The sequence below is a fragment of the Leptinotarsa decemlineata genome, unplaced genomic scaffold (assembly GCF_025532065.1).
Source record: "Leptinotarsa decemlineata unplaced genomic scaffold, Ldec_3_MD MMD2_tig00000505_RagTag_RagTag, whole genome shotgun sequence".
Taxonomy (NCBI): Eukaryota; Metazoa; Arthropoda; class Insecta; order Coleoptera; family Chrysomelidae; genus Leptinotarsa; species Leptinotarsa decemlineata.
The window spans coordinates 9,979,124-10,004,451 of record NW_027412549.1 but is presented as its reverse complement, the minus strand read 5'-3'; the positions used below and the strand labels follow the sequence as shown (position 1 = coordinate 10,004,451).

Here is a 25,328-nt window from a genome sequence, read left to right as displayed (position 1 = left end):
AATGGAATGTTTCATTTCATTTCTTTTTCTATGACACATTATTATCCTAATACATATTTTGTTCACTAGATGGCGTTAGTATGAAATAATTCAGTAATATTTTAATATCGATGGACACATTCTAACAAATTTTTCACAAATCCATTTCCTTCTCCTGCATTCACAATAAAACGTGTCTGCCCATTTGGAATTGGTGCAAGCAATTTTTCATTCAAATCATCATTTCAACTCTTCTCATGTGTATGTGAAGAATAAATATATGTTCCATCCATATAAATTATTGTTCGACCTTCTTCACGGTATTTCTTCATGTCTCTGAGAAAGATTCTTCGCAACTGTTAAATCGCCTGTTTTTCCATGAGCAATTTTATATTTTCTTTTTTTTTATATTCCTGCGTCTGAACTACATTCCTTCAATTATTTTCTTTAGAGACTCGTGAGATTTTTCGTAACTATTTCCGTTAACTAATTTTTTATGTATGTCGTGTGGGGTGGGAATTCTTTCTCAGCTATTCACCTGCTATTCTTCCAATGTTACCCAAACTTACACTCACAGAAGTGAATACTACAAGACTATCGTTAAGTCTAAGCTCTGATCATCTTTAAGGGTTTTCTGCCACACACATCTTAGGAGAGTTTCAAAGTCATGACTTTCAAGGCGCTTCCTAGATTTGACAAGTTTTACTTTCATCGGTCTCAATAGTAATTTCCTAGACAAGGGCAACAAAAATCTTTCAAATAACTATAGACCAGTTGCTTTGCTGTAAAAATTATGAAGAAAGCCGTAAACCACCATATCCTTGAATATTTGGAGGACTTCAACATCTTGAACAATCATAAATATGGCTTTCGAAAACAAAGACCAATAGGCGACCTTCGTCTCGTATGTCACCCATATTTGGAATAACGCAATCGAGAGACATGGAGAGTCAAGAGCTGTAGCGCTTGATATTTCTGAAGCCTTTGACCGTGTGTGTCATGAGAGTTTGCTGGCCAAACTTCGAAGCTATGGTTTGTCGAATCATTTTTGTGTATGGCTCTTCAGCTCTCTGAAAAAACGTTTCCTGCAAGTAGCCGTCGCCAAATATCTCTCGAATAATTTTACCATCAACGCGGGTGTTCCCCAGGGATCTATATTATCTCCAACCCTATTTCTTATATATCAACGACTTATTGAAATAAACCAAGAATCTAATATATTGCTCTACTGACGACAGCACATTCGTTCCGTCATTTCATTTGGATTCCAGGACATCGGTGGCGGATGCACATCTTTACCGGCAGCAGAAGGTTACATATCTTCATGATGATTTAGAAATAATTTAAATTGGAATGAAACTAACCAGATTCAATTGAATGCCACAAAAACCCAGGCATCAGTTTTCTCCAAAAAGATAAATGTTTCCGAACCGGATACAATAATGTCAGGTCAGAAAATTCTACTTTCTGCTTCGATAAGTTTGTTGGGGGTTGAAATGGAAACCAATATGCCTTGGCACAATCATGCCACTGGAATTGCAAAGCCGCTCCTTAAAAGCTCAGAACACTGTTCCGAACCAAAAACCTGTTCACACCTCAGCAACTTTTGATGCTTTGTAAAGCTCAGATCATACCTTCTTTGGAGTATTGTTCTCATGTATGGAGCTCCGCCTCTAAGCATACCGTGAAGCTGCTGGATTTCATATAGAGAAGAGCCTGATTGGAGACGGGAACATCACTTGCAACCTTGATAGTCTGGAACATCGGAGAAAGGTTGGAGATTTCTCTCTTTTATATAGATACTTTCACGGGAAGTCTTCGAATGACTTGGCACATTTGATTCCACTAAGAGCGGTACATATCAGAAATACGCGACGGACTGTGGCTGCTCATCATTTTGAGTTTCAACTCAGTACACCTCGAACTTCATTGTTCAGGAACTTTTCCATCTGGAGAACTGCCTTTAATGGAAATAAACTTCCTGATAACGTTTTTCCAAATGCATTCAGTGTCCAGCGATTCAAATCCAATATGAATCACTACTTTCGCACAGACACCCTTCTTGGAGCGTCTTGAGGATTTTTCTGTACTGCTTGTGTTTTGGTCCTTGAAAAAATGACGTCCTCATTCCTTCATTCGAAACTCAAACATTAAATGCTTTGCTATATAACAGTTCAGACATCTAGCAATCAAACTAACTATCCGAGTTTGATCTCTCAGTACCATAAATACTCTTAAGGACAATCAGTAAAATAACAGTAAACGTTTATCCGTTCAAATGTCACTCAGGATTTATCTAACTGACATGCACTATAAAGTGATATTCTATGTGGCACTTAACGAAAGTGCCATCTATCTGAATAATTTATAATAATTGCAAGGTGACTTTAAAAACTTTACATAGTGAAGTCATATCATTTCGAAACTGTATGAAGCCTTCCTAATAATAAATTATTTCCGGTTCAAGAATTGTACAATTTGCACTTTCACCGTTTTGAGCATGTGAAGATATATTTGAAACTGCTGTCTATCACATATCTGTCTTATGAATAAAATGAAATAATTTTAGAGGTTTTTTCCACAGGAAGAAATGTTACTATTTGTAGCAGATTTATCCCTCCGAAAAATATCAATAAAGAGAAACGGTTGTGTACTGAATTCGCGTAGATCGATTCTGCCGTTTGTTTCACTGCATATCTTCAATTCAATACCTATTCTGAAATTTTCGTATATAATTACGGAAGGTGCAGGGTTGTTTTCATGAAAAATGGGACATACTGTCTGTGAGCATATCCCAATAGTCCGGTCAATTTACACATTCGAAACTACCTAAATTCCCACCAACCTGAAAATCAGTTCAATTGTTCAAAATATGAATAAAAATACAAATTGAAAGTTTCCCATCTTTCCCCTATATAGAAAAAAAAATGACTCTATTTAATTTGAAACTTTTGCAAAATAATGGATACTAACAGAGATTGGAAAAATAAAAGCAATTTAAGTTAAAAAAAAAGTTGTGAAATTTAATCCCCCGAGTCGTAACTTTCGAATTCTCCTTCTTGTTCTTCTTCTTGATCTTCTGGGTTCTTGTTCGTATTGTTCTTCTTGTTCTTGTTCTTCTTCATCCTGAGTACACGTAAACTGCGTTAATAACGATGTATCGCATGTCGCCTCGTTGGAATCAAACGGATCCTCCACTGTTGGTAATTCAATATTAGAGCACGAGCGGCCTTGACAATTTGTACATGCCAGAGAACAAAACAGTCCGGCTTTTTTGCAACCATATTTAGCATTGCACCCCTTTTTGCAGTTGCATAAAATGGTGTTCAGCAGTGTTTCCGGCACAGGTGGAAGTGAAGTTTGGACTGGTTCTAATGAATTGTTGACCAACTTCTAATCCCAGTCTGTAGGGTCTACCTGATAACCAAGCCACACTTGACCTTAGTAATATACCCAAAAAAGATGTTGATGAGCAGCAACTGAGGTTGGAGGAAGGCAAAGTAATTTTACTTGTTTTTTACTTTAGGTATTTTTGACGAAACATGCATATGTATAGTTATATTTATAAGCAGGTAGTTTTTTTAGGAGCTCCGTATAGAAAGAAGAAACGAAGGCCGTTAGTGATAATTTGTCGAGTTGAATAACCATTTTCAAAAACTTCAGCACATTGAACTGAATTTTGTTTTTCAAACATTTTGAAAACTATCATTTTATCCCTCCTGTGAAATGTAGATGTCGCGTATCACAGACAGTTATTGCGTGTCAATTGAAGTCACACAGGAAGATCAACTAATCAGTTTCGACGTGGAAAGTCTTCACACCAACGTTTCGGTTGGAGAAGCACTCCAAATCATACAGAGAAAGCTATCTGCAGACGGGAACCTGAAAGAGAGAACGAATCTACCTATAGAAGTAATTATGGAATTACTAGGATGATGTGCACGAAACTGTTATTTCCAACTGAAGGACGAATTCTTTACACAAGATGAGGGGCTGCCAATGGGATCGCCACTTTCACCAGTCATAGCCAACATATATGTGGAGTGGTTTGAAACTCTGGCATTTGAAGAAGCCCACAAGAAACCTCGAGTCTGGTTGAGATATGTTGACGACACCTTCATTATATGGAACCATGAGAATACTGACTTAGACGCCTTTCTGAAATACATCAACAGCGTGAGACCTTCCATCAATTTCACAATGGAGAAGGAAATCCACAACGAATTGCCATTCTTAGATGTTTTGGTGAAGAGGACCGACACTAAGTGGGAAACATCTGTATACCGAAAACCCACTCACACGGGTCAATATCTGAACCACGAATCCAACCACCATCAATCGTCTGAAAGAGGAATCATCAAGACTCTATTAGACCGTGCTTTCGGGCTCTTTGATACGAAGGAAGGTCTCGAGAAGGAACACATCATCAAAAATGATCTTCAACGGAATGGCTACTCCAAATCGATGGTAGAAAAGACTTTGGCTGAAAGACAGCAAGAGCCTCGCAAGGAAGAGAAGCCGTCACAACCAGTGCTTGCACTTCCCTACATCAGAGAATTATCGGAGAGGATTAGAAGGATTGGTTCCAAGTACAACATCAGAATCTGCCTCAGATCCGGTAACACTATCCGTAGCAGCCTCACAAAAACCAGGCCACCAAACGCGGACTGCAATTCCAAGAATTGCATTTACCGGATACCCTGTGAGTGCGGAAAATCCTATTTTGGTGAAACTAAGAGGCCATTGAATGTTCGCATTGCTAAGCACAAGAAACACACACAGCGAGGGGAAACCAGCAAATCGGGAATAGCAGGCCATGTTTGGACCCATCAACACAACATCGAGTGGTCCCAAGCTGAGATCATACACAGAGAGGAACATTGGTTTAGGAGAAAATTCAAGGAAGCCGCATACATGTTGTCCAACAATGTATTCAGGCAAGCTAGCGTAGAGATACGCAACATATGGAAACCCATCATCAAGCATCATCATCATGAAATATTGTCAATAATCTTCAAACACAAGATTTTTGTGTAAAAAAAAATACGGAATTTTTTTTTCACTCAAAAAGAATGAAAAATGTCAATAATTGAATTACAGGGAATTATATTTTTTGATCTACTCGTTTTTGTATAGAGTTAATTTTTTGAAATTGATTTCTTCCTTCGTTCTTTGTTTTGGAAGATTCTCCACATAAAGCCAAAAATTTCAATAATTCTCAACCAAATGCCTCAATTTTGCTTTTTAATATTTTTTAGGTGAAGAAGAATGTTTAGTACTGAAAATCGTTATAATCAAGGACCCATTCTTCTTCAGAATCCTCATGAGATTCAGCGTTTTTCAAAATATCATTAATAATCAGCCACTTCTGCTTCTGTTGATTTTCTGACATATTATATGTAAAGATAATTTTTTCTTACCTTTCCCAAATAGGGCGCTGGTTGTGTCACAACCTGCGAAAGCGTGTGCAAATAATATGAATTGTTTGAAATTACTATCATCAGAAGTGGAGTATAATTTGTTGGTAGATTTTTCGAACTAGTTAGTTTATAAATAAAATGTTATCGTCTGTTGTTGTGAGACCAATCAATAAAACCAATAAATCGACGTCGTTGCCAACAACTGTAACTGAATTTCCATGGTTATTCTTCAAGTATATCGCGGTATTGGCAATAAGTAAATCATCATCTTCATCAGCTTTCCTTACTTCGATTCCAGTCGAGCGTAGATATTCACTCAAATTCAGAACGAAATTGTGTTTGTTACAAATATCTAATGAAAATTTCGTTTGTGTAAATGTAACAAGAATATTTTTGTCAAAATCTACATCTGCAGCAACATTTTTCTCTTGTTTTCGATATCTTTCGTAAGACTCGACACCAAATTGATCACTGCTGTATCCATACAACCACTGCATTACTAGTAAAATGAGTAACAATGTATTGACGATAAGATTGAAATAATTCCAAGTATGTTTCACCATGAGGCCAGGTGACTTGGTGGAGTAGAAACACCCCATCAACGACGAATGAAAAAGATAATAACAATTTATCACTTTCAAGACTGGTTTTGGAAACAGTAAACAAATCTGACTTCTGGGTCTTCCTCATGAAGCCTGCAGAATCGAATAATGATTGTGAAAATGGCACTAATTCGTATTCAAAAGCTTTTTCAGTAAGCTCTTTATCGTCTCTAGTTAAGACGTTATGTTGTCTGATGAGTGTACTTTTCTCTTAATGGTCATGCTAATCGGCAAAATTGCCGCTACTGATCAACGGAAAATCATCACTGGATGAGAAAAGAACACACGCAATACCCTCAAAAGGTCAATGTTTGGGCAGGGATTGTAGGAAACCATATCATTGGTCCCTTTTTCATTGAGGGCAACTTGAAGGGCGATAATCATTTGAAACTCAAAATAATGTTATTTCAAGTTTAGCGAATTTATATCCCGATCCAGGAAACCCTCTAGTTCCAGTGAGTACGATATGGTTTTAGCAGGATGAAGCGAGGCGAGGATCGATTGAATGGCCAGCGCGATCACCTGATCTTTCACCATTAGATTTTTTTATGGGGATATGTGAGGGGCAATGTGTACGAAACTATACATTCAGATTTTAATGACTCAATAGAACGAATAACGCTTGCGATTAGGTCGATCATGCCTGATATGTTGAATAATGTTAGAAGACAGTTTTATTTGAGATTAGGATGTTTCCAAGACGTTTGCGGTTAACTTCGTTAACATCCATGATTCTTTTTCATATTCTACATTCAATTACGTTTTGCATTACATTTAGTTTTTGAGTGTATTCAAAAGCGATAACATCAGAAAATTGGGGGTTGTACCTGTCATTCGAAGGGGGCTGAAGGTAGTGGTGACAATTTTAAGTAGAAGAATGTCAAATTATAATTTACGTTTGACGTCTTCCGGGATTTTTCCAATATGTATTGTAACCGTAATAATGAATTTATTTCATTTGGCTTTTACACACTGTATACATTTCACAGATTAAAGAATACAAATTTATTTTCGATAATATTTTTGTGACACATGTGAATAATAAATTATTCAATTTTTTTACATAAGAATGAATAGGTAATTCATTATATTCTTATAAATAATTTCTTGCAATAAAAACATTTTACTGTTAGGTTCTGTTATTGTAGAGTGAAACATAAAATAATATACAGTATATACAAACCATCATGAAATCGACATGACTCCTTGCCTTTCCACACTTCATATTTCAGGTCATTTTTCACTTCACTTTTGTCTATTAATGTCTTTAAACCATTTTTTTCACAGTTGCAGTTGTGTCACTATCACTTTCAAGAGCCAATTCACGTTCCATTTTCACTTTTCACAGGTTCTTCAATAAAATGCAAAAAAAACACTCCAATGAAATGGATGCAAACACTTTGCACCTGGGAAACACCGACAACACTCAATCTATTTCGTAGTGCTAGAGAGATATAGCCGCTCTATTATTAATTAGTATTAATTGATTATTGCAAATATCTCGGTTTCTATTGCAAATACGTCAAAAGTGATCGAAAACGATTTTATAGAAAATTGTATTGCCTACATACCTTTTTTTCATATATTTTTATGCTTTCGAGATATATTTGAACAAAGGATTTTTGGGGTAGTTTTTATTCATTTTCTATCCCCTAAATGAAATTCAACATTTTTTAACAATAAATCCTTTGAATGTATGCTAAAATCAACTTATATTGAAAAATGCAGGCTTGCCTTTTGCATGGTAATTTAAATCCTCATTTTATTGGACTATAATAGTAAGTGAGGTTAATAGCAATGAAACAAATCATCAGTATAAAAAAATTTGAAAGTTTGAAATAGTGCACATGTTGGCAACGCCGGAACTTGTCATCTTGTGACGTCATTCTCTCCTTAACGTGAATATCCTATACAACTTTTACAACTTTTTGAATCGTTATATCTCAAAAACGGTGGCTCGTTGGAAAAAAGTATTGATAAATTTTTTTGTCTGAAGTATTTTTATGATGAAACTTATCGTTTTGCTGCAAATCACGAAAAACTCATTTCTTTGACCTTTGAACTTCAATAAAATTTTTGCCATACCGGGAAACTTCCAAATTTTATTTTTAATCATATTTTAGCTTGGTGGGAATTTAGGTAGCTTTACTCTTATTTTTGGTCTAATTTGACCGGACTACAAACAATTTTATCAAATAATTATTCTTCATTTCGAAACTTGAAAGTTAGTCAACTTAGCCAATGAAACCATTTGGTGTGACAAGAATCAGCGAACTGTCCAATATAGGTTCTACCGATGATGGCGCTACTAAAACAGCTAACAGCTGAACATAATAACTGAATAGGTATTGTTTTTTGTTTTGAAGTATTTTGTGTTTCGATTTATTTGTGAGATTATTGTCATTTAGTGCATTCATTGTAGAAGTAAGAAACTGATGAATAGGTAAAATAATTTACTTTCACTAACGGAAAGCATAAGAAACCACAACAATATATGGAAATAGCTGACATAACTTTGTCTTCGTATCATCATCTGACTATGTTTTATACATAATTATACGAGGGTGTGTTTTTACAAACAATCAAAGGATGGCGCTGACGAAGGGAGGAAATCATAAAGGATGCTCTACTTCTCTTTTTCATGTATGCAAAATGTCAACCAGTTTTTTATTTTAGTACGAACCTACAGTAATAATAGACGGTATCAAATTCCGTTTTTTTCAGTACGTATAATACTTCATCGTTTCATACGGTTGGTAATATTGGTTCTGATTTTATCTTCTTTTTCGTGGTTAGAAACGTTTGTTTATTTTTGGGTTCATTTAAAAATGTAGTTTTGTAGGTTTGTGAGGTTGTAAGAACTTGAAGAGTGTGTGAATATTCCCGATTTTTTTCGCACGATACAAATGTAAACAGCCACCTCATTCGTTTCAAAGCTGGTTTTTCCGCCTGGAATTCCATCTACAACTGCGTTAGACATCATCAAAGGCCAATTGTTCTAATTTTCCTGAAAGCAAATACTATGTTTGGATGTCTGAATGTATTCCGTTGGTGGCGGGCGTGGCGGTCTTGAGTAACTCTGAGTTCTATCGAGGGCTTTGGATTCTTCTTCGAATAGTCGGCTCTCTAAAGTATATTATTGTAAGTATATCAATGACTCATTGGGAAAAAGAGTAAATCCAATATGTTGATCAGTTTACAACAAAACATCTATCTCTTTTTTCCAATTAGCTGCCTGAAAATCAGCTACCCATGTACGTCTTTGACTGCAACAAAAAATGTTACACCTTCATGAGTATATCAGGAGAAAATGTTTTCTCAGTAAATGAGAGTATTCTAGTAGAGTTTAATGTTGAATTTTTTTCTTAATAATTGTCTCTTAGGTAGCAAAATTGATAACAACCCTACTTTCCCAAAAGTTAAAATTTGAATTTCATCAGAACTGCAATATCATGGTTTCCATCAATTAGTAACACAATACTTTTCAGTAGTCTATAGATTAATGAGTTTCATTCAATGATCTTTGGGTAATTTGGATGGAATTGATTTTCCCAATCATTTTTATAAACCAGATTTTTATAATATTCCAACACTAGTTTTCGTGATTTCGTGTGTGAAATTTTCCAACCAGCAACGTATAACCGACTTGAAATAAGGAAAGTAGATCAAACTTATTCCGTGACATTAAAAAATCGTAATTCATGAATGAAATATGTGTATTTTCTATAATGTTATCCAATTTGGTACTGAAGAGCCCTAAGGCAAGTGTCTTACGGCGAAACATCGATATCTACCAGTGAGGATGACAGTGTTCCATGTAAGTGCAATTTGTTACCATCCATTTGAAGTAGGACTGATGTTCCTGTGGATGATATTTAATCTTATCACGAATAACGAATGTTTGGAATACAAACTGAGTAGAGAAAAGTATCTTCTGTATAATTCAGTGTTCATATAAAAGTATTCGTTTCGAAAGAATTTTTTTCTTTCATGTAATTCAATGTTTATATGAGACTAGCTGTTTCAGGAGGGCTTTCTTCCAGTTTGTATCTGAAATTGCATAATCTACACATCCATGTATAGAGTTACTTATTTTCAAATTGATTACTTCCTTCCTTCCTTTGGGAGATTCCCATATTTTTTTGTATCAAGATGGAGTAGTAGAAAGCCAAAAACTATCTTTATCAAAAAAGAAAATCATATTTTTGATATCAAGAATTATTAATTCAGGTTTAATTCCTGTTGAAATTTCATTTGATTCGTCGAAATATTTCAAATTTATTCTCATGAATATGATAATCTTGCATGGCAACCTTCACTTCTATGTGTACTTACTAGATAAGAATTTGTTTAACGATCGCGTTGGAGCTAAGCAAATTGTAAGACGATATAACCATTTGAACGTCAGTTAGTTATACTTTTCATTTCATCGAATGGGTCCAGCTGTTGTGAATAGTGAAGGAGGATTTGTACGCGGAAGTTACAGAACGAATCTAAATGGGGGTGATTTCTTATGTTTCCTAGGCATACCATACGGAAGACCGCCAGTTGGAGATCTACGATTTAAGGTAATTTTGACATGCATTGTCGGATTGTAAAGTCTTTCATGTTTATACAAATGATACTAATGAGTTATAGGTCAGAAAAAAATCCACCAAAATTTCAATAGTTATATCAGGTTCCATGTAAAAGAAATTTTACCTCTTTGATATTCTATATTGTGATTCAACTTCATAACGAATGTTTGGAGTACAAACTTAACACGAAAAATTATTTTCTGTATCACGTGTTTTGTATTTCCCAGTTCGTGCCTGCAAGTTACTTATTCACATGAATTTTGTGAAAATTTTATTCTGAAATTAATTGCTTCCTTTCTATCTTCGGAATATTCCCACATTTTTTATATGAATATGGGGTAGAAAGCAGAAACCTTTCCTTTTCAAAACTCATTCTGTCCCACAATATACTACTTTCAATTTATATGAATTTGATATATAAAATTTTTTTCGGCAAAATTCATTCCTCACTTTTTGTCTCTCCTGTCAAATTATAGAGAAACAAAATGTTTTTGAGCAAAACACCTGAAACATTGATTGTTTTTCAATGATCCTCATCAAATATTTGAATACAAACCTCATTGAGTTCCAAAATTCGAGTGACACAATCCGATTTTTATAACATCAAAGAGTATTTCATTATATCTTTTTCGGTTCTTTGTTTTTTAATCCGCTTCTCTTGAATTTACCCATTTCTAACACTTTTCTTCTTATTATTTCCACTTTTTTTTACTTTTTTAAAAATGATGTATCGAATGGCCCCCCTTGCTCCCTCCCGGGTTGAGTGCCCTGAGTTGAAAACTTCCTTACACGGTGAATGTGTGCAGAGCATCCCATCTCGTCCATCCACCCCCGCTCCTCCGGAGCGGTCCTTAAACTTACTGATGGACACTTCAGCAAGATTGACATCTGACCTTCTTTGATCTAAAGACAGCCTCTAGGTGACTTTACTTTCTGATCTGCTGAATTGTTTCATCATGACTTTCCTAACTGAATTATTACATGGAGTCCCCAAAAACTAACCGGAGACGAGTGTCTTTTTAGTCGCGAGCATGTATTGGTTTTCAGTGAATCTGAAAAAGAGATTAATTTGAAACTGGTTGACACATTTTTATACTTACCGAAGCCGCCTGACAGCGACTTTCGGGGGTGGTCTTTGATTCTGCTTCGTCGACCTCTTGTGTTTGTCTCTTTCTTGGAATCTGGGGTCATCCCTGTATAGTCTGTTATGTGAGTCGCTCGAATTCTGTCGACCGTGTCCTCTGCGTGTTTTCTCATGTATGTGTCCACGTAGTGTATGTTCAGGTCTAGATCCCGGAATATGTACCCATTCGGTATATATCTTGGAGCGATTACGGCGGCCCTTACGAACGCGTTCATAAACGACTGGATCTGTCTTTTGTATATCGCTGTGCACTGGCCTCAGGCAGTGCAGGCATACAGTATTACAGTAGTATTACGGTCTTTATCATCAGCAGCTTCACTTTCAGTCCCATGTTGCTTCTTCGACCTATTATTGGTAATTGGTTTTGTCGGGCAGATCTCGCCATTCTCATTATCTGCCGTACGTGAGACCTGAACGTTAATCCTCTGTCTAGGTTGACCCACAAGTATCTAGCTTCGTTGGTCCACGGAATCTCTTGTCCGTTAAATGTGATATTTCTTTCCGGGTGTACCAGGGCTCATACTGATCTTCCACAGGTTGACCCATTCCTCTAATCTATCTGTCTGTTGACTTGCCTAGTGACTTGCGCTTGGCGTGTTGATCTCGCCAGCAGAGCTGTGTTGTCCGCGTAGAGCGCCAACTTGTTAAAGTTGTTCTCTGGCTTGGGAACGACTGCTGTGTATACCGGGAGGAGGTGTGGCGAAAGGACTGCACCTTGTGGGACCCCTGCATCCAGTAATCGCATCGTTGAGAGTTCTTGTCCTACTCTGTAGCGGCATCGCCTGTCAGCTAGAAAATACTCGATTAACCTTACCTTTGCTTTCGTGTAGCTAAAGTTGATCATTTTGGTCAGAAGTCCGTCATGCCAGACGCCTTGGAGACGTCTAAGAAAATAGCTCCGGTGTTGTATCCTTTGCCTAGGTTGAAACCTTCCGTGGCAAAGTCTACTACCCTTAGGACTTACAGCTCTGTCGAGTATTCGGATCTGAAACCAAACTGTTCTTGTGGTAGTATTTCTAGTTCGCTGATTTGGTCCTCTAAACTTTTCAGGATGACACGTCCTGCCACTTTGCTCAAGGAAAGGGTTAAGCTGATTGGCCTGTTATCCGGAAATAGGTGGTTCTTTTTTGACTTCGGGATATGGATAATAGCAGGGGAGCCCACGATGCAAAATGGGGTTTTACTCGAGCGTCATCGAGACATATTAGGTTGCAAAGCTCAGATGATAAGAAGAAAAAAATGTTATATAATATATATCTTTCCAAAGGTGAGGAAAGTGGCCATAGATTTTCAAATATGTAAAAAAAAACTGTTGCATGGACATACTCGAGTGGGTCAGATATTGATAGCATCAATGTCCTACGTATTTTCAATAATGTTGGTATGTTAATCTGATCGTTTGCATGATGTGGGTGGGTACGTAAGAGTTAAAAGTGAAAAGAAAAAAAATTTATTCAAGCGCGTCATATTTTCTAAGGGGGTGTTGAGTGCAACAAAGAAAAGCTCTCATTCAATAATCTGACGATTTCGATCTGACGCAAACTCGCGGCCATTATTATAATGCGCAAAAAAAATTCGCCATTTTGAAATACTCAAGCGCTTCTGATTGAGATATATATGGTTCATCTTTATGTTTTAGACGTGCTGTCTCATAATCTGACGATTATCTAGAGAGATTCGCTCAATCTGACAAAAACAACTTTTTTAATTTTTTTTCTTTTCATTGAACTTAATCAATTGGAAAGCTCGTAAAATAGCATGCATATAGATAAGTGTATGTTTTTTAAGTAGAATACCTGTATTTATAAGAAAATAATTTTAAAAAATGCACAAAAAATTTTTATTTTTTATAATCAATTGAATAATTATTGAAGAAAAGAGAAATGAAACTTTCTATATTTTTACCACTTTTATTTGTAACTAACGTTACTGCAGTTTCGTCCTATAAGGACATTTTCAAACTTGTATATTGTATAAGTTTGAAAATGTTCTGATATGACGAAACTGCAGTAACGTTAGTTACAAATAAAAGTGGTGAAAACATAGAAAGTTCAATTTCTCTTTTCATCAGTTAATTGATTAATTAATCATCATCTTCATCTTCATCACGAACGAATCTCTGTGATTAGCTGTGATGGCGTCATGGCAACAGAATTCAGAGTGGGGACGGAATGAGAGAGTAATAGATAGAGAAAAAGTGAATAGAGAAATAAAAACTTGGAGAGGGAAATATAGGTATCGCACAGCTGCACGCAATAAATTTTATTGACGAATTTTTGTTATTTTGCCTTGCGGAAATCGTCAGATTATATATTTTTCATTATCCTTTGCTGCCCTCCCCTTTCTTTATGTCACTCTCAAATTGTCAGATTACTGATACACTTTTCAGCAGGTCATTAATTCACCCTACCCTAATCTGACGCGCTCGAGAATTTCTGATGATCAATTTTTTTTACTAATCTGATTCTTTCCCTCTCACAGGCAGCCTTATATCATATTCATATATCATATTCAGTGGAGGTACTGAACCAGGTACAAGGTATCCCCCTGTATATCAATCTGCCGCGCTTTAGTAAATCCCGAAATCCCCGCTTGGGCTCCCCCCTATTATAACCATCGCCTCCTCCTTTATGATGTTTCGTGGTAGGACTTTCAGAGCCCGGTTAGTTATTTGGTCTGGGACTGGGGCTTTCCGAGTAGTTAGACGTCTTACGATATCTTTCACTTCCTCGGGAAATGTTGGTGCCAGGGGTTGCGCATTATCCCTTCTCTGTCTTCTGAGTCTACGTACCGTCGTTTCCACCTGTGTCTTCTATTTCGTATGTAAACAGGACGTCGTTCTCTCTACACTGCCTTTCGAGATTCTCCGCGAATGCTTTCGCTTTCTCTTGGTCCGTGTAGACGATTCCTTTCTCGCCGTGTATTGGCGGGCATGGCTTTCGAGGTCCCTTACCAGATAGCACATATACGTCTTATGGACGTTTTTAAAACGTCCCGCTTGGACATTCAGGACATCCTCAAAACGTCCATTTTATGGACGTGCACATCTTATGGACGTGCACATCTTATGGACGTCTTTGTAAGGTCCATTGTTAATAATCAGGTGGTCTTCTGGACGTCCATAATAGGACATTACAGGTCTTCAAATGGACATTTACAGGATGTCTTTAGGATGTTCATTTGAGAACATTTCATGGACAGAATCAGAAGCTCAAAAAGATATTCACAGGATGTTCTATTTGTTTCTGTTATGCGTTTCTGTAGGCTAAAAATTATTTATTTTTCATTTATAAGGTCAGATTGCCTCGAAAAAATTAAGAAAATATTGAAAACTTCATAATCTTTCATTTGAAACATCCATTGAAAATAATAACATAAAATAAATGATTATATCAAAACTTTTTTAGCCAAGCCTAAATCGACAGTTCCGTTTCCTGTCGTGATTTGGCCATGATTGCCTTCTTAGCTGAACTGAAAATAATTCAAATTGCTTATTCAAAATGAATGGCAGATGATCAATATAAAAATCCAATCAGTATTAAATTATTATAGATATCTAATGTAGGCGGTGTCTAAATAACATACGAGTATACTCACTTTTGATATGAGCTGCATTTTCCTTCACTTCTTCGTACTGAAAACTAGTGGCTTCAACACATTCGGCTGTTTGTTCTCATGATCAAGCTGCGGACGGCGGGATGACTGTATAGGGAGCAGATTGCGAATGCCGCTTAGCACCGTCAGGTAGGAAAACAGGTAACAAATCCATACAACTTACGCAAGCGAAACCATATAAAAACACCACAAGAAGAACCTAACATCAGTTACACCTCTCGAAGCGAAGCAGTAACTCGTCTTGATGATGCCATCTGAGATGATGGCGAAACTTCGACTATCGAATAGTACCCAACGGATGAACACTCGGAAGAACAACACATCATATTCTACCATCCGTGAAAACCTACATTGTAGGTTTTCAGCGATATTGCAAGCATGATAGATTATTTTTGTATCTGCTTCTCCATGTAAAGTACAATATAAATCTTCAACAATATTTGACTGTATCTTCTCATCAACAACTTGATACGATTGACAATTTCGGAAATTTATATGAATCTTTCGATTGCCTACAAATGATTTCATTTCCTCACTACAGCAATGTTTTTCGAAAAAGCCTACAAGAGCCTCCTTAAACTTTGTATTTTTTAATTCTTTTGCAAAATCAGAAGGTTGCACTTGGTCAGGCCCAGAAATAATGTAATCAATCAATGGTGCTTCATGTCGTAAACATCTTTCACTATCTTTTATTGACGGATATATATATATATATATATATATATATATATATATATATATATATATATATATATATATATATATATATATATATATGGTGTCTTTTACAATCATTTCATTATAATATATCCTGTTTTCTAATGTTTCTCATAAAATAATACAATGCGAACGTGAATCCAATGGAAATATAATAAAGTACCTAGAATGGACGTTCTAGGGACATATATTTCTAGACGTCCCGAGGATTTACTAAACTGGACATACTTAAAACGTCCAGACTTGGTCCTGGACATTCAGACGATGAATGGACATATAATGGACGTCTTTAAAACGTCCTGTGCTAACTGGGTTCCTAAGAGTTTTTTGCATTCTCCATGCAGATGTGTCTTCGGTATTTAGTTCTTCCAAACGGGTTGTCCATTTCTGATCTCAGATTGTTTTTAGTTCTTCTCGCAGTATTCTGCTGGCTCTTTGCATACACCTTTTGTCCATTGGTGCGCGAGTCCGTTGATATCGTCTTTTCTGGCGTCTTCTGATTCTAATGAGCTCCATCGTTTCCGGTGCAAGATGCACTGTTAGGTGAAGCACTGGGTTGGGACTTTCCGCACGCTTCTTTCCATTGTTTGCGTGATCGCTTGTTGCAGCTGTTGTGAGGCGTTCTCCAGATCGGTCTTTGGTATGTCTCCTATTACTTCGTGTATGGTGCGCTGGGATCTTTTTCAGTCGATGATTTTCTTTGTTTCCACTTACCTCTTCCTATTGTGAATAGGATGGGGTTGTGTGGTCTGATGATCCTTCGTCTAGTACTTCCATCTCCAAAGTAGTGATGTTCTGCACTATCGCGACGTCAAAAATGTCTGTGACTTTGTCTTCTCGTGAGTAATGCGTTGGGAATCCTGATGCTACTGCCACGATATCCTCAAATTCTTTTAGTATTCTGGCTAGTTGTCTGCCTCTTTGATTTCCATTCCTGCAGTTCCAGTCGCGCGACTTTGCGTTGAAGTCGCCTATGGTAATTGTTGGCTGTTCGTAGCGTTTCAATTTCACTCTGACTACTACTGTTTCTCCGAGTTTTACTAGCAGCGCAAAGCCCCCTACTGCGCCCTCCTGGCCTGTATGTCATATATATGTTGTATCCTAGGATGTATGTATCTTTTCACTCCTTATCCATGTCTCCTGTAGTGTCATGACGTATATGTCCAGTCGTGATAGCAGTTCCAGTAGTTCGTTCCTCCTGTCTATAAAACTGTTGATGTTCCACAAACCTATCTTTAGCAGTTCTGGAATCCGTGCTGGCATTAACAGTTTCCATGTGATTGTGATAGTGACGCTAGTACCGCTTGCGCGATCCTCCGCTTTTCTGTCGTGAGACTAATATTTTCATCAGGTCGTTGCTGCTACTATTCTGCGCTTTCGGTGGGCTCCTTTTCTTGGTTGACGGATGCTGCCTGGGCCTCTGGCTCTCGGTTTGCCTGGGACTGTTCCATGCTGATTTCCTCGGTCTGTGGAATATTTTGCTCCCCCTGTAACTAGTTGAGTGCGCCTTCAAGCAGTTTACGCATTTCGCTGGAGTCTCTTTTGGATTTTTGCAGTCTCTGCTTTCGTTGTTTTCACCACATTTTCCGCAACGTGGCATTAAGTGGCAGCATATTTGCGCGTGTCCGAATAACTGACAACTGTGACATTGTGGCACTATCCCCTTATTTGTTATTTGCGGTTCTGCCCGCACTATGAAGTTCATGCACGTTCTGAGTGTAAGATCCTTTCTTTGTTTTTAAGAACTTCTACCAGGAAAAGAGTAGCGTCATCCTGGTGCGCCTGAATGTCATTCTGTGGCATTCAAGCACAGTGAATCCTTGTTTCATTAGGTCGTTTGTGACGTCCTCCGACGCCACATTTTCCGGGATTCCCCCAATCACTGCGTGTAGCGGAAACTCGTTTTTAATGGTGTATGTGTGAAAGTATTTTTTTTTCTCTTCCAATTATTTGGTGGCTTTGCGCCACTCCGCCTCGTCCTTGGTATGAATATTAATACCGTCCTTGGTTAGCTTAGGTTTGCTATATCTGATTTTTTTGGTTTCGAGATCTTTGGATATCTCGTACCTGCTGTCGTGTAACACTATCGGTGGTGGTTTGTCTAGTTCTGTGGGTGGTACCACTTCTTTGGGTTTTGTGTTTGTGCTTGGTACGACTTCTTCAGTGGTTAGCCTCACTGCATCATTGGTCTGTGATTCAGTTTCTGTAGTTGGTACCATTAGTTCAATGGCGTCCGTTTCCTACATTGTGTCCATGTCTTTGTTTGTGTTTTATATTTCCTGGTTTGCCGCTTTCGCGGCTTTCTCTTGCGCTAGGCGCCTTCTGGTTTTCCGATTGGGCCTTGACCTCTCTACCAGTTCGAACCCGTCTTCATCCGAGTCCGTGTTCATTGCGCTGTCAGGGCCACGTGGCCGCTTGGTTTGACGCGTTTCCTCTTTTTTTTTCCATATCGCTGGGCTGTTTTGGCTTTTTGGCTTCTTCAGCCCTTGTGCCTGATTTTGCCCTGGATGTTTCCGTGTTTGTTCTTGTCCTTCGCACAGGTTTATCCTCCACATAATTCAGCCATTCGTTTAGCTGTTTTATTAGGCTCGTTAGTTCATCTTTTTGTTGACGCAGCCTGTAATTGTCTCTCTGGAAGAATTTCAGTTTCTCCTCCATAATTTCCGTTATAGAGCCTCAAGAAACCTAAAAAGATAAGCTGAAAAGTTAAAATTTGTTTGTGTGCTTAGCACACGAGTAGTTCTGAAAAGAACTAAGGTCATCGACCCCTATGGATTTAACTCCTAGTTAGTCACTTTTGTATTCATAATAAAACTTATTTGGCACTGTTCACTTTCGCCTCAATGCGTCTGATCGCTACGAATGATCGACACTGAATGAATGATGATTTTATCGAATGACAACAAGCAGGTTTATCATGATTAATTGGTTAGTTGAAAGTCTGGAGGTCTGATCTGATCAAGTTGTGCTATTAAAGACCCTGTGGTGAATTATCCAAATTACTGTATAAATATATATATAAATCGAAGTGCTTTCATTCGAAACCATTCGTATTCTATAGAAATTGGCGGCTGATCTACTTATTTTTGTTGTATAAAATATAATTTGGCAGTACTTTTTCTTAGATGAGAAGTACGATTCATGATAATTCAAAATATTCATTCAGCATATCATAAAGACTTCAAATTAGGACTTCCCCCCATCATCAACCTATTCTTCACACCAAAGATCTTCTGTCGAACTTTCAAGTACAATTATTAGAGATCAAACAATGAAATTTCAAGTTATGGAATCTGAAATATGTTTACTATTTTGTAAATCACTTTTATATATACAATTGAATGAAAAATCAAAAACAATACTAACTAAAAATACCATTGAACATTTTATTTCAGGCTCCACTTCCTGCGGAACCTTGGACATATATTAGAGATGGCACAAAAGAAGGGGATATCTGTTTTCAAAAAAACTCATCGACTGGAAAATTTGAAGGATCAGAGGACTGCTTGAATCTAAATGTATTTACAAAAGAGGTAAATTGATCCAGACGATTCTGAAATTATAATTGTTCTAACTGTAGCGATATTAATCACCATTAATTATTATTTTTCCTTGATGTTGGCAAAATAGCAACTACTCATACAGTTGAATGTATTAGCATATACAGGGTAGGGCACAAAAAACCAAACAGATCGAATAAAATGCAAAAGACGTCGGTAAACCACCAGGATGAATAGACCTCTGACGAAGCCAGCCACTCATGCTGGCGAAACGTTAGGATACAGTTCCAAACCACGAAGGCCTTCAAACCCGAACGAAGATTGTAACACTGATGAGTGAACGTGCTATACAAAATCAAAAATTCGTTTTGAACATTTGTTTTTTGGATGAATACAGTTTTTATCTCAACAGGATTGTCAATCGATATAATTAGAAATCACACGATGAAAGGTAAGACCTCGTTAGTACTTATCTCGCACAAGTTTCGACTTCTGAGGATTGTCGTCCGTAGGGGTGCGACTGTTGGTTAACGGAAAAACAGATTTTTTTTAAACAGAATTGTCGGTACTGGTCAGAACAAAAGTTAAACCGTTGATCCAACGTTAACCGATTGCTTGAGGATCACCTAATATTCTAACAGGACGGAGCTCCTCCACATTTTGCTGAAGCGGTTCGTCAGTACCTGAATGGAAGATTTATTGGATTAGAAGAAGAAGATGCATTGAATGGCCCCGCCGATCTCCCATTTCATCCTCCTTAGATTACTTTTTGTAGGGCTATTTAGAAAGTAAAATATACGCCACTCAGTCAGGTTTGTTAAAAGAGTTACGTCAACGTGTCATAACCGAATGTCGTCAAATAACAAACATGCTCCAAAACGTCTGAAAAAACATTTTGAGGCAAACTTATACTTATGTATGGCAGTGAATGGAGAACACTTCGACCATCTACTGTGCATGAATGTAGTTTGGATTGTTCATAGTCAAATTCATGCACAATTCTTCAATTTTCAAGTTCATGCAATGTTAATTGTTTCAATTTTTGTTATTCTCTCGTTGCTCAATTACCTTTCAAATACAATATCATAAGTTGGAATACGAAACAGTTGTTTTTTCCGCAATAGGGCACCAAAATGAAAAGATAGGTAGCGAACACTCACATGTCTGTATTCCTTATAGAATTACCTTTTTAATGCTGTGTCATACTGAGATTTTTTCCTATTAAAATTTTATGAGTGACCAAGAGGTGGAGAGAGAGGTATGACAGTTGAGGTTACGACAGAAAGATATCCGTCTTGGATTTAAAATCGACGTGTTTTTGCTTTATTGTCACAACACATGTGTTTTGAAGAATTCGTTTTCGGTGCCGGCTCGAAAGTAACCACAATTACAAATTTCGCCCGACATCTTGCTTTTCGCATCGACAAAGAAAGTATAATTTTCAACCCTGAAAATACCCTCTAACTAATTTTGATTCGAATCAGAACATAATGACAAATTTCGTCCTCCTTGAATGTTTCACACCCTGTATATCTCCAAATTGAAAGTCTTCAAAACTCTTCAAGGAAGAATATTATTTGAAATAAGTTACGAAATAGTTAAATTTGAATTTACCAGACCTTCATGGAATATCTAGGATTTTTTGTTTTATTGGTGTCCACTAATCGAATTATCGTCTAATCAATCCTATATGTTTCAGCTCCCTGAGCCAAGTTCCAGTTTGAAACCTGTAATGGTATGGATCCACGGAGGTGCATACCGATTTGGATCCAATAAAACCGATTCAACAGGACCAGAGTTTTTGATGATTGAAGATATAGTTCTGGTGACAATCAATTATAGATTAGGATTACTTGGATTTTTGAGTTTGAGAGATACATCGCTGGAAGTTCCCGGTAATGCGGGACTGAAGGATCAGGCCATGGCTCTGAAATGGGTAAAGAGAAATATACAGAATTTTGGTGGTGATCCAAATAACATAACGATTTTCGGAGAGAGTGCTGGATCAGTTTCGATTCATTTTCATTTGCTGTCACAGCACTCCGCAGGGCTCTTTCACAAAGTAATAATGCAAAGTGGAGTCGTTCTCAATCCAGCCGCTCACGCAGAATACCATCATATATTTGAGTTTATAAAATTCGTCACAGGAATTGAAGTTGAAAAAGAGAAGGAAATTCTGGAAATTATGCAAGCTATGCATGTTGAAGAACTGCATGTAAATCAAGAAAGATTTTGCGAAGTAAGTAGATTGTAAAATGAGCTATATCGATTCTGAGAATATTCTACTATTGAAAATAATTGCAATATCACAACTAGATGGACATGGTATCAGAATATAAATTTCATTTCCAAATAATTGAATCATCATGGTCAATCAAACTCCAATGGTAGTCCGATTTCAGCACTTCAAGTAATAGAATAGAATATACCATGAGTTTCATTGGTCGATAATAGTATGTTATGACGAAAATTATAATGTTATGATTATAATATGTACATTCAGTTTCATTGCTTTTCGAGTTTGAGAGCCGAGGATTTCTTCTTTCTTCCTGACGTTTCGCTGGCGCAAGTGGCTAGCTTCTTCAGAGGTTTAACCATCATGGCTTGTTGTCCGATGACTACCTTTTCGGTTTCGTAAAGCGTATTTATGCCTTGTCAGGTAATCAGTTGTATTTGTACTCGTTCCTGCACTTGAACTTGAAACATTACCAATGTTGCTGCCTGTTGTCCTGTTCGTTATTCTCGAATTCCTCAAATTGGGGTTCCATATTTGATTGAGGTGCACCGCTTCTTCTTTTCGGTTGAAATTCTCCGTGTGTTTGTGGATCTCTATTGCCTCCCGTACCAGTCGGCTATGGTATCCCTGGTTGGGGGCAATCAGTTCTGTGTTTTCAAAGAAAAGTTTGTGGTCTCATTCATTAAGTGCGTGTTCTGCCACAGCTGACTCATCCATTTGGCCAAGTCTGCAGTTCCTTTTATGCTCTTTTAGTTTTGTTCCCATGGATCGTTTGGTGGTTTCGATATACACCTTTTCACAAGTGCACGGTATGCGATAGACCCCTGCTGCTGATAATGGGTCTCTTCTGTTTTTAGCCAACCTGAGGCTTTGTTGTATCTTCCTCGTGGGTTTGAAGACTGTTTCGATGTCGTGTTTGCCCAGTGAAGATGACTCCTCTCTTTTGGCTAGGATGGTGGTTCGATAGTGCTTGCAAGTATCTATCTGTGTGTGTGAGTTTTTAATACATTTCGTGGGTTAGTCCGGTACCACATCGTTCTACTAGTACATCTAGGAAAGCTATCCGTTGGTCTTGTACAATCTCCATGGTGAATTCTATGCTCGGGTGTTGGGCTTTCAAGTGATTTACGAAACGGTTCAGGGCGTCTCTTCCATGTTTCCAAATGACGAAGGTGTCATCCACGTAACGTAGCCATAAGGTCGGCTCCAATTCAAAAGTGTCTATCGACTTCACCTCAAACCGTTCCATGAAATAATTTGCTATCACTGGGCTAAGTGGACTCCCCATTGCAACGCCATCTAGTTGCTCATAGAAGTTTCCCCCCATTGAAAGTAACTTCCTGTGAGACATGTTCTGGAGAGTTCGACGATGCCATTCGGGAACACGTGGGCTAACCACCTCAGAGAGTCTTCCAGTGGGACATTGGTAAACAAAGACACCACATCGAAGCTGACCAGAATATCCGTCGGCTCCAGCGTTAAGCCCCTAATTTTACCAACAGAGTCCGTCGAGTCCTTGACGTAGGAGTTGGTCTTTCCCACATGGGGTTGTAGGAGCGAGGCCAGATGTCTCGCCAAGTGGTAGGTCGGAGAGCCCGGGGTACTGACTATCGGTCTCAGTGGCATGTTGGTTTTGTGTATTTTCGGAAGCCCGTAGAGCCTAGGTGGAACAGCCTCAGTTCAGTTCAGTTTTTGTGTGGTTTCCGACAGTGAGAAAGATCTTATGACTTTGTTCACGTTCCTTAACTTAGATTGCGTTGGGTCCCGTTGAAGTTTGCGATAGTTTGGCGGGTCTAGTAGTTCTTCGATTTTGTTGTTATATTCTTCCATTTTCAGAATCACCGTGATATTTCCATTGTCTGCTGTAAGTATCGTGATGCTCTCATCAGAGTTCAAGCTCTTTAAGGCTGCAATCTCTCTTTTAGGGATGTTGTATTCAGGAGGTCGTGCCTTACTTAGGATGTTTGCTGTCACAATCCTGATTTCTTCCGCTTCTTCATCCGGTAGATTCCTGATTGCCGCTTCTGTACCAGCGATAATTTCCTCGTTTGGAACCCATCGTGGCATGATCGCAAAGTTTGAACGAGGGGCCGCTGTACATACAGCCTCGTGTAGTTTTTCGAATTTCACTTTTTGTATTTTGCTCACTCTGTCCCGTTCATTTTCCACTCTTGAGTAAGATATGCCATCAAGTTTGTCCCAGTCCTCGGGTTTCATCCGGTTGCCAAGTTCGGGGTATAGTTTCAACAAGGCATTGTCTGTCTCCGCTAGCTGGCTACGTTCTCGTAGGAAGGCTTTTTCACTTCTCGAATAAATTCGATTTGCTTGAGCTGATTCGAAGGACCGATTCAGTTTCAAGAAAGTTGGTGTGATGTTGGCGCCCCGACAGCGGCATAAAAATGTCAATGTTTCCAGTAAGTGTGTTTTACGTTTCCTGCCTTTATCCAGTTGGTTGTATAATCTCCAAATTTCCTTCCCGTAGAGGTTTTTGACGAAATGGTTTAGACTTTCACGGCTGAGGCTTAACGCTGGAGCCGACGGATATCCTGGTCAGCTTCGATGTGGTGTCTTTGTTTACCAATGTCCCACTGAAAGACTCTCTGAGGTGGTTAGCCCACGTGTTACCGAATGACATCGTCGAACATGTCTCACAGGAAGTTACTTTCAATGGGGGGAAAACTTATATGAGCAACTAGATGGCGTTGCAATGGGGAGTTCACTTAGCTCAGTGATAGCAAATTATTTCATGGAACGGTTTGAGGGGAAGGCGATAGACACTTTTGAATTGGAGCCGACCTTGTGGCTACGTTACGTGGATGTCACCTTCGTCATCTGGAAACATGGAAGAGACGCCCTGAACCGTTTCCTAAACCACGTGAACGCCCAACACTCGAGCATAGAATTTACCATGTAGATTGAACAAAATCAACGGATAGCTTTCCTAGATGTACTAGTAGAACGATGTGGTACCAGACTAACCCACAAAGTGTATCGAAAACCCACACACACAGATAGATACTTGCACACACTATCGAACCACCATCCTGGACAAAAGAGAGGAGTCATCTCCGCTCTAACGGAACGGGCTCGGTGAATATGTGAACCAGAACATCTGGAGAGGGAACTGAAATACCTTGAAGTGACCTTGAGATCGAACATCTGGATATATATATATATATATATATATATATATATATATATATATATATATATATATATATATATATATATATATATATATAGAAACAGAAGTTAATATCGGACATAGCACTCATGAAAGTGGCAAACCATAGACACGTGCTTCGGGCTTTTGGCCCATCATCAGTATGGTGCAGCCAAGTGTAAGGATGGGCAACACTTGGTTACCAAAAGATAGAAATATAGAAATACAAATGCACGGAGCCACCAACAGGAGCCAACCGCACATTTGTGGTTTCATTTGTATTTCTATATTTCTATCTTTTGGTAACCAAGTGTTGCCCATCCTTACACTTGGCTGCACCATACTGATGATGGGCCAAAAGCCCGAAACACGTGT

General features: G+C 38.1%; 1 protein-coding gene across 1 annotated transcript in view; it reads left to right on the top strand.

The window, feature by feature from the left end:
- Positions 1-10,363: 10,363 nt before the first annotated feature.
- The window catches only part of LOC111507992 (juvenile hormone esterase), a 31,074-nt gene continuing 16,109 nt past the window's right edge, over positions 10,364-25,328 (top strand). Inside the window, exons 1-3 of the mRNA XM_023163398.2 lie at positions 10,364-10,569; positions 19,450-19,587; positions 21,254-21,793. Coding sequence (XP_023019166.2) covers positions 10,435-10,569; positions 19,450-19,587; positions 21,254-21,793 — 813 coding nt within the window. The 5' untranslated portion in view covers positions 10,364-10,434. The remainder of the gene's footprint in view (positions 10,570-19,449; positions 19,588-21,253; positions 21,794-25,328) is intronic.